The following is a 10,164-nucleotide window of genomic DNA, read 5'->3' on the forward strand; positions in this document are numbered from 1 at the left end:
TAATAAACGGCACTATCATTAAAAAATAATCGTTGGGAAAAAGTAAAGAGTTAACGGATCTCGATTAACACAACTTTCATATAAAACATATATATATATATATATATATATACATATATATATATATATATATATATATATATATATATACACATATACATATATATATATATATATATATATATATATATATATATATATATATATATATATATATATATATATATATATATATATATATATATATATATATAACACATATATAACACAACTTCCAGGAGGAGTTTTTCCGCAGTTGAAACTTTTGCCACCCCCACCTCCGTGCAGTCCATCCAATCAGGTTTGTTCTCCAAGTGCAAAGTTGAAGCCCAACCAACACACACACATATCCTGTAGTAAGTCGTGGACTTTTTGCGGTGAAACTTTCGCGGTGTGTTTAAGCCTGCGTCTATTTCTGGAAGCAATCTTTCCAAGTCCCCGGGTCGACCTGCGGAACAAAACCCCGGGTATGTGGACATTGTCCCGTCGCGATCTACTGTTCACCCGTAACATATGTACGTGCTTTGTGGCTGCGTTTCATTCATGCCCACTAATGTGTTTCTATGTATGACGTTCTGTGACAGACGAGCCTGAAGACAGACTCCGAGCCCCAGGTTCGAGTGAGGAGGAATGCCACGCAGGCAGCTCTTCCCGGAGCCTTGAGCTCTTCCCCCCGCAGTAGGACTCGGCCGCACTAGGTGGAAGTATGAGTGACCGCGCTCCTGTGCTGCTGGTATTCTGACATCCGCATTGTTTCAAGATTGAGGTTCTCCGTGTGTTTCTGTTTCGTTGATGAAGATGAAGATTAGGAAGTACTTCAGGGGCAGCGGGAGGGTGCTCGCTTTCGTGTTCATCGCCTCTGTGATTTGGCTACTGTTTGACATGGCTGCCCTCCGCCTGTCCATGAGCGATAACAGCAGCGTGTTGCTGAAGCAGCGGGTGGTCGAGGAAAGGTTGATTATGAAAAGTCAGACCACCAAGATGAAGCTAGGGGGGCGAGGGGGATTTAAGAACCCGGTGCAGAAGGTGGACTATGAAGGGAAGGACAACGTCCAGTTGTTGGACAGAGTAGCGGAGGCTTATAGACGCCAGCATAAAGAGATGGGGAAACGTGGTAAAAACAAAGTTAATGAAGACTCTGTGGTTTTAAAAAGAAGTAAAGAAGCTGTCCCGGATGTCACCCCACTCTCACCCAAGCAGAACCTTTCTGAGCCCATCAAGGACTCTGTTGACATTGTCGAACTATCCACACTGAAGGCTAAGAAAGTTGCCCAGGAGAGTTTGATCAATGTGACAGGTCCTGTCGTTGTGACAAAAGCGCTAAAACTTCAGCCTGGGGTCCAGGAGAACAAACATGCTTCGCTACCGACCTCACGGAAGGAGTTTCAGCACATAGGAAACACAAGTGATGCACGTGTGGCCTCAAAAGTAAACAAACAGGTTAAGGTGGACCTTAAGGATAAGTCTGCTACACAGGGAAATGAAGCGAGCCACATTGCCAAAAAAGATGACTTAAAAAATAAAGAAAAACAGGACAACATAATTTCCAAAAGGGTGTTGAATGCAACGAAGGCAGCCGGAAAACCAAAGCCAAACCAAGGCTTGGATTCATTGGCTAAGCCAGTGTTAGCTGGAAAATCAGGAGTCCACAAAGTGTATGTCCTGGATATCACCAGCGCTCCCAGAGACGCCAAAGCAGTGGGCCAGTATGGGAAGGGGGCCCTGGTGCCCAGAGATAAGGAAGCAGAGTCCAAGAGCCGATGGGCAGAAGGGCACTTCAACGTCTTCCTCAGCGACCAGATACCCCTGGATCGAGCCATCCCGGACACCAGACCTAAGACGTAAGTTCACTTGACCCCTTTTGATGACATTTGACCCCGTGGTGGACTACCGTTGACCTTTCCTCTCAGGTCCATCAGCGTAATTGTGGTTGTGGTAAAATAATGACTTAAACTTGCAGTCTCACTTCAGGCATAAAGTTTTTGTAAACGTAAGGAACATAATATTTATTTATGATCCTAGGTTCAGGTTTAAACCTTCAGAATCATTAGTTGACAGAACATAACTTTATAATATCATGCATGCCGTTGGTCGGATGCTTTCATCCAAAGTGTCTTACAGTACTGGACTTCGGATCGCTGACCCCAGTGGGAATCGAACCCTCAACCCTGGCGGTGTTAGTGAACACACCTTGTCCCCCTCTCACAGCCAGTCATGGTTCTGACCTCTCCTTCCTCAGGTGCTCCAACAGCCTGGTGCACAACGACCTGCCGACCACCAGCGTGATCTTCTGCTTCGTGGACGAGGTGTGGTCCACGCTGCTCCGCTCGGTCCACAGCGTTCTGAACCGCTCGCCAATTCACCTCCTGGAGGAGATCATCCTGGTGGACGACTGCAGCACCAAAGGTTCCTCAGACTTTACATGGAAACATCTGATTGATGAATTTAGATGATTTGGAAGATATGTATTTTAAGATTCTTGAAATGCTGGTTGTGGGCAGGTGATCAAACTGAGGTAATCGTCTTCCTGGCTTCACACAAACATCCGTTACGAATCATCCGTTATTAAAATGGGCGGGCTTGGCTTTTAACCACAGCATGATATTATGTTTCCCTTTCAATTGGGCAACTTGAGTTTATTGTTTGGAATTGTTTTCGTTTTTTGTTACGTACTAATGATCTGTTACTTCTACTTATTGCTACCTTGTATTACAGATGTAAAATGTACTCTAAATGCCATTTCACACTGTCCACAAACAGCTTGCCTGTTATTCTGTATTATGTTTTTAACGATTCTTTCATATTTTCCTTTCTTTCCTCTTCAGACTACCTTGGGAAGCAGCTGGATGAGTACATGAAGAAGCTGCCCAAGGTCCGCATCATCCGTCTGAAGGAGAGGCAGGGTCTGATCCGAGCACGGCTGGAGGGAGCTACCGTCGCTAAAGGTACAACACAAGTTTGCCTTTGCTTCAGTCAGAAAGGCGTTGGGAATAGCGGTGACATACCATAAAGAGTGGCAAAGTCCATTTAGGGAGGAGGCTGTGGGTGATGATAACAGGAGCTACACCCGAGAGACCGGGGTTTGTGTCCCTTATTAAGCAACACCACTACTTAGATGAGGTTTAGGCAAACATACTACTTGGTTAGGGTCAGGGCCTAGGCCGAAAGCCCTTTCTGAATCAGAATCAGAATCAGAAAAGGTTTATTGCCAAATACATTTCCACGTATGAGGAATTTGTCTTGGTCTTCAGTGCACACAATATTTACAAACAATAAACGGTAAACAATAAAGCAAGTACTGCCATCAGAACACAACTCCAAATACAATAAGATTTCCAAAAATAAAATCAATTAAAAAGACACTATATACAAATGAATCGTAATAAGAATAAAATATACAATTGTGCAGAATGATGAAAGTAGTGCAAAACTTGTTGTCATCATAGGCAGATGACATCATAGGCAGTGTGTGGTGGTGGGTGAAGGGGGGGTAGTGTGCGTGTCAGTGGGGGTCCGGGGCCGTTGTTGATGATGCCAGTTGCAGACGGAAAGAAAAGCAAATCTCTCCCCGTGTGGCTTCAGGTATGCTTCTACTCCAAACCTGAATATCATCTTTCATAATCCAGATCCCAGATGTCTGGGATCAATCAAGTGCTCATATATATCCATATTATTACATCAGTGGCATTATCAATTCATAATAAGGTTTTTTAGATCGATTCATCCCCACGTCCAAAATAAACAAATTATTTTAGGATTGTTGACTGTGTAAATACCAAATTGGGTCCTACCTACGGTCTGTAAACAGTCGATATCCTGCTGACGAGTGAAAGCAGCCAACTCGCTTCCTCTGTTTGCTCAAAGGCAAGGTTCTCACGTTCCTGGACTCGCACGTGGAGTGCAACGTGGGCTGGCTGGAGCCCCTGCTGGAGAGGGTTTACCTAGACCGGAGGAAGGTGGTCTGCCCCGTCATCGAAGTCATCAGCAGCACGGATATGAGGTGAATCAGCAGCACACGACACCACACGGTCATACCTCCTCGCATCCACGTTGAGCACTTGTGTGACCTGCAATGTGTCGCTGAACCCTGCAAAGTGTTTCAACATCTCTGTGTGACTGTTCCTGTCATTTCTCTTACAGTTACGTGATGGTTGACAACTTCCAGAGAGGTGTTTTCACATGGCCTCTGGGGTTCGCTTGGAACACACTGTCAGAGGAGCACATCAAGAAGAACAACATGAACGTCTCAGATCCCCTCAGGTGCCTCTTTCTTCTAGCAGTCGCTGGAAATGGATTGTGTTGGAACGGGAAACATTGTGTTGCGTTCAAAAGCAGCACTGTCCTCATTTCCACATTACACCATTTAGGTTATTTTTTTTCCAATAGAGACATTGGAAAAAGCCCTAAAATAACAGGTCTCCCCCCGCATACACAAAACGTAATATTAACTGATGAGACAATCTCAAATATACATCATACAATTCCCAGAAATCCTATTAGCCTACCTGAACCGTAGCATTTTCTTGCTGTCATTACAACCCCCCCCCATTTATATCAACATGCAGAAATGACCACTTCATAAAGCACCAACCAAGCTTCTCCAAAAAGAAAAGATGCTTGAAAGGTTTGTCCATTTGTTTCCGGCTGGGGAATGTGTTTCAACGTATCTCAGGACCGCTGTAACGGGCTTGTCCATTACTTTTGTAGTGGAGACTAGTTTTCCCTTAACCAAGTGATGTGATGTGATGTGTGTATTAAACTCCTTGCTTCAATCCTGTAGGTGTCCAGTCATGGCTGGCGGGCTTTTCTCTATCGACAAGTCATACTTCTACGAGCTTGGAGCTTATGACCCGGGACTCGATGTGTGGGGCGGCGAGAACATGGAAATCTCCTTCAAGGTAAATCTCTGTCATGAGTGTATATTTGAATTGGGGTTAACACCAGCTCTACCTCACCAGCACTCTGGCGTCTCTCTAGATTTGGATGTGCGGGGGCGAGATAGAGATCATCCCCTGCTCCCGGGTGGGCCACATCTTCCGGGGCGAGAACCCGTACAAGTTCCCAAAGAACCGGCAGAAGACGATCCAGAGGAACCAGGCCCGCGTGGCAGAGGTGTGGCTGGACGAGTACAAGGAGCTGTTCTACGGCCACGGCTTCCACCACCTGCTGGACCGTGGAGCTGTGGACATCGGGGACCTCACGGAGCAGGTTGCGCTCCGACAGAGGCTCAACTGCACCAGCTTCAAGTGGTACCTGGACAACGTGCACCCGGAGATCGAGTCCCACCTGGTGAAAGCCGAGGGCTTGGTAGGTCCTGATTGATGGTCAATGCACTGCGATCTCCCTCCCGCTCTCCTTCCCACTCTGTCCTTCCAGCTCTCTCCCCTCCCGCTCTCTCCCTTCCGCTCTCTCGTTTCTGTTTCTGCTTGAAGCGTGGTTGTTTCCTTGGCATGTCTTTTAAAAATCTGAACTATTCTATTTCTTGATATTGTCAAAGCTATTGTTGTCTCTCTGTGGTGCAGAATGTTTTTCCAGACGCCCACAGTAACGTTGTGTTATTGGACTAAAGACGAGAGGCAGCCAGTCCTCTGACTGACGGAGTGGAACCTGCAGTTCTCTGCCTTCGCCTGCCTTCTGTGACGGTCTTTGTTTTGCTTTACAGATGTTCAATCGTGGTTTAAGAAAGTGCCTCGCTTTACGCGGAAATTCCCTGTCCTTCGCCACATGTGATCTCACAGAAAAGGTGAATGCTTTGTGGTTTACAATCCCATATGTTGGTTGCTTATTTTCTGTTGTGCCACATTTGTAAGATGTAGGCTTAGTCATAATCAGCCCCAAGGACGTGCAGTTCTTTGGCAAAACAATATTTAATGACAAAGACTGAGCAATAGATGATGACTGTTTTGGTTAAATATACCCTAGAAGTTCAGTGTTTCCTAAGATAACAATATCCATATAGAAAAGAGCATAGCACGAATATGGTCAAATTAAGACCGGACCTAAGCCAAAAAAAATGGGGTAGAGTCCAAGACGAGACCCACATTTCCAAAGTTCGGTATTTGAGGGCAGTGTAGAGATCCAAGCGGCTCTGCGGCCAACTCTTGCACATACCAATCGTTTTCCAGAAGCCTCCATCATAACCCTGTAACTAACTCCGGCCTTTTTGTTGTTTCCCCCAAAACCAGAGCCAGAACTTTAATTACACCTGGCTGCGGCTCCTCAAACAGCAGGACGTCTGCCTCTCCGTTCAGGAGGACCAGCAGTCCAAGGTGGCTCTGACACCATGTGACCCTGCCAAGCCAATGCAACGCTGGTTCTACAAAGCTGCCGGCTCGTCGATGGTAAGATGACTGTGAGAATGAAGCAGCTTGCATAGATTTTTAAGGTCAATCGGCAATACCTTTAAAATCGTGTGTGTGTGTGTGTGTGTGTGTGTGTGTGTGTGTGTGTGTGTGTGTGTGTGTGTGTGTGTGTGTGTGTGTGTGTGTGTGTGTGTGTGTGTGTGTGTGTGTGTGTGTGTGTGTGTGTGTCTAGCAACATCAAACTCAAATCTAGAGTCTAACTCAGTCTCCCATCCTGAAGGGGGAGCACATCATCGCTGAGGCCATAGTGCAGGACGTGTGCCTGGAGGCCAGCCTCAAGGGCTCGTCCCTCCAGATCAACCGCTGTGAGGCCAGCAACAGCCGCCAGATGTGGCAGTTCACCCACTATTACGCTAAGACACTACCCTGATCCTACTCAATGGGGAACCTACTCCGCAGTGATCCGACTCTGTGGTGATCCGACACTATGGTGACCATACTCGTCGCCGATCCATATCAATCCACCTCAACCGTGATCCTGCTCTTGGGTGATCTTACATTCTGCTGATCCAAATCTATGGTGATCCAACAGCACAAACTTTTTTTTTTATCCCACGCTGCATCTTGACCAAAGGAGTCGTGTTGGACAATGTTTGGTGTGATGCCCTGCTGCTTTGAAGGTGATGGTGACTGGGTGGGGAGGGGGGGGCTGGGGGAGAGGGGGGGTGCTGGTTCTGATGATCTGAAGATTAAAACCAGAGTGACCAGAACCTAGTCTTGTGTTTTTGCACGTGTGTGTGTGTGTGTGTGTGTGTGTGTGTGTGTGTGTGTGTGTGTGTGTGTGTGTGTGTGTGTGTGGATGACAATTGCGATAAGATTTAGGAGTATATTTAAATTGGTTGATTTAAGGAGAAAGGGCAAAGAGTGTGTAAAATAAATGCATTAAGCTATGAGGCTTCTCCATGTTATGTGTGCATTATGCTGAGACTTTTTGTTTTTTATATAAACTTTCACTTTTGGTCTATTTTACACTAAGCCTGGGTTTGACTTTACCCAGAAGTCTGTGTTGTTGGCTCACACAACAATGGAGTCATCTTTCGTTTGAACAAAAATAAATATGGTTTAAAGGGTTTGTACATGTCTGTTTATTATTATATGTCATACAGCTGCCATGGCTTGTTTACTGATCATTACTTCTGGAGATTTATTCAATGAACAGACAGATTAATACAAGCTTGTATCAAGTAGCTGTAGAAAATTGAATCAATCATTAACTATTTTTAAGCAATCATCCTATAACAAAGTCCAAACAACTATTAGTATTTGCATATCCTGTACGTTTCCTATTTTTTTTTCCTATTCTATCTATATGATGCTGAAGGGTTACGTTGCTCTAAAAGAATATTAACCAGGGCTTAAAGGAACAAAAGGTTCCCACCTAGTACCTATACCCACTTAGTGCTGTTAGCCGGTAGATTACATGGCCTCTGTCCCTCCCCTCTAATCTTTTGTATGAAGTTGAGCCTTGTATAATCAGAAAGGCCTTTTGTTGGAACTATATATTAATACATTTACATTTACATTTAGGGCATTTAGCAGAATAATATAGACCTTCAGGTGATTCAATTGGGTCTTAATAATCTTCATACTATCTAATGGTAACGCTGGCACTGAAGATTGAAGAGTTCTTAACAGAGGGCAAGATTTTGAAAGTAAACCAACAATGAAATCCCCTCCCTCTTGGCTTCAATCAGGGAAGAGATTCTCTGATTGGTCAGAAATTAGCTGGGCGCAGTCTCAAATCTAAATCAGCTATACTGAGGAAGGCACACTGTCAACTCGACAGATATTATCACAGCTCATTTCTCTCACTTATGGGTGATGGGTGGCTAGGTCATTGCTAACAAATCATACTCAAATGATATCTTGATTCAATTACGACTACTGCACCTTTAAAGGTTTAAAGGTGCAGTAGAGAGGGAGGCTCTTCTGGATTAGTGTCAGAATTCATGCTCTCTTCCGCTCCCTTCTACTCGCTCTCTTTACAAACGTAAGTAATTTTTTTCACAATCTGTCCTAGGGCTTGAGTATGGTTAGGATGTTATAGCACATTCCCAAGTACATTTAAATGTTGATTAGATGATACACATCTAACAGTTGTGTTCCCTCGTAATAATAATAATGACTCTCTGAACTTCTAGAAAAGGTCCTCACAGCTTCATTCCCATGAACTCAAACTCCTTGATCTTCTGCCGGGTGTTGCCTCTCTGGATCTTGCGGTAGGAAAGGGTGTTGTATCTGGGGGTGGAGGCCTCAAGGTCCAAGGCAGCCTGTTTGGGGCTCGATTTCTTAGGAAGAGGCAGTGTGGAATATCCAGGACTGGGTTCCTGGGGGCGCCCCGTGGAACTCTGGGAGTTGTGGTCCTGCTGCTCAAGCTGGTCCGGCTCCTCTCGGTTCCCTCCCAGGATCTGGAGTTCATCAGAAGACATCTGCTGCTGGTTCTCCTCCCCAGCTGTCTCGGCGGCGGTGGTGGTGGGGGCCCGCCTCTCCTCCGATACACTGCCGGGCCCCGGCTCAGCTGCGTGCTCCTCTCTCCGCTGCTGACGGGATGAAACCTCCTTCTCCTCCTCTTCCTCATCTTCTCCCTCCACCTCCTCCTCCTTCTCCTCCTCATCCACTACGTCCCCTTTTGAGTATGTGATTCACATGATGAGGTTATTGTTTGAGATTATTTTACTATTATTTGTTTATTACACAATTACTATTACACAATCAGGCAAATAGAATAGCCTGATTAGCCAATAGCCAACATTTCTCTCACCTTTTAGTATGGATGTGCAGAGTTCAGTGCATGCCTTGGGTGTGTGTTTGTCCTCAGTGAATCCACCACTGGGATTCTTCAAGTCCCCGGTGGCCAGACTGCGCTGCGGTTCTTGATGTTCCACCAGCGGCCTCTTCATCATGTCCTGTTGTGTCTCCTGGGGACTCTCCATCTGCGTGGCTGAAGCAACAGCATCCATCTCTCCAGGCCCAGGCCCCCCCGCCCCCCCCTCGCTCTCAACCAGCCTCTCCTCTCTGTGTTTCCTAGCGTCGCAAAAATGAGGTCGGGCCTCCTCCTCCTTCACAGGCCAGGGAGCCGGGACCCCGTCGTCGTAGAACACAGAGTCGTCTCCTTCCTCTTCCTCCTCCTCCTCCTCCTCCACCTCCTTGCTGGGGTCCTCCAGGCTCCGACGGGCCCTGGGGCTGACCCCTCTGATGATATCCACCACGTGTGACCTCAGCGCTTCCACCTCAGAGGCCCTCAGATCTGCAGGGTCGGGCTGGGTGCTGTTGGTCTCAGGCTCCATACTCCCTGCTCCTCCTCTGCTTGTTCTCTATTCAGGTTGAGCTGTGCTGGAAGAACCAAAACAAGAGCCAAAAACAAGCCAAGTATCCTCGATGTCCTCAGTGGTGGTCTCTCTTCATGCAGGCGGGCATGGCTTGGGTGTTGTGGCCCACATAAAGGACAGCTGGTTGGAGGCGTCCACGCAACAACACAACAAGAGACAAAGAGTGACGACAGAACACCATTCCTAGTTTGTTATTCTTTTTTCTTTTTTTCACTGGTGCAAATATCTTGGTTGTGTTTTGGTGCTGGTGTGCGATGTGGTCAGAGCTGGGGGGGAGAACAGAGCTTTGTTGTGGGCGCTAATAAAGAGCCTTTGTTGAGGTTGGCCCCCACAAATACTGGGACTGTACTGCTGCTCTAAGCTCTCCTGGGTGACCACCTTCTCTGTAGCTGAAGATTAACATTCTCTCATGGGTTTACCCAGCATGCACTTAG

The 10,164-nt window shown here is 46.3% G+C and overlaps 2 protein-coding genes across 2 annotated transcripts; one reads left to right on the forward strand and one right to left on the reverse strand.

Annotated features, from left to right (window-relative positions):
* Positions 1–380: 380 nt before the first annotated feature.
* Positions 381–7,002, forward strand: galnt5 (polypeptide N-acetylgalactosaminyltransferase 5). The gene is made up of 11 exons (XM_084478174.1): positions 381–506; positions 624–1,880; positions 2,279–2,445; positions 2,865–2,984; positions 3,904–4,039; positions 4,180–4,299; positions 4,820–4,937; positions 5,017–5,346; positions 5,702–5,782; positions 6,225–6,380; positions 6,622–7,002. Exons 2-11 carry the CDS (start codon positions 832–834, stop codon positions 6,769–6,771), a joined length of 2,427 nt encoding a protein of 808 aa, XP_084334300.1. The 5' UTR covers positions 381–506; positions 624–831; the 3' UTR covers positions 6,772–7,002.
* A 557-nt stretch (positions 7,003–7,559) lies between these two features.
* ermn (ermin) lies at positions 7,560–9,688 on the reverse strand (the record flags this gene model as incomplete). Its single annotated transcript, XM_084478953.1, has 2 exons — positions 7,560–9,027; positions 9,436–9,688. The coding sequence occupies 2 exons, from the start codon at positions 9,686–9,688 to the stop codon at positions 8,552–8,554; spliced, it is 729 nt and encodes a 242-aa protein (XP_084335079.1). The 3' UTR covers positions 7,560–8,551.
* Between the last annotated feature and the right edge of the window lie 476 nt (positions 9,689–10,164).

The sequence above is a fragment of the Micromesistius poutassou genome, assembly GCF_964030765.1.
Source record: "Micromesistius poutassou genome assembly, chromosome: 14".
NCBI lineage: Eukaryota > Metazoa > Chordata > Actinopteri > Gadiformes > Gadidae > Micromesistius > Micromesistius poutassou.

Bases quoted from the DNA above. Each gene is read 5' to 3' on its own strand.
- galnt5 (XM_084478174.1), top strand. From the start codon at position 832: ATGAAGATGAAGATTAGGAAGTACTTCAGGGGCAGCGGGAGGGTGCTC. The intron at 4,300-4,819 runs GTGCCTCTTTCT...TCAATCCTGTAG, and splicing joins AACGTCTCAGATCCCCTCAG to GTGTCCAGTCATGGCTGGCG. The intron at 4,938-5,016 runs GTAAATCTCTGT...GCGTCTCTCTAG, and splicing joins ACATGGAAATCTCCTTCAAG to ATTTGGATGTGCGGGGGCGA.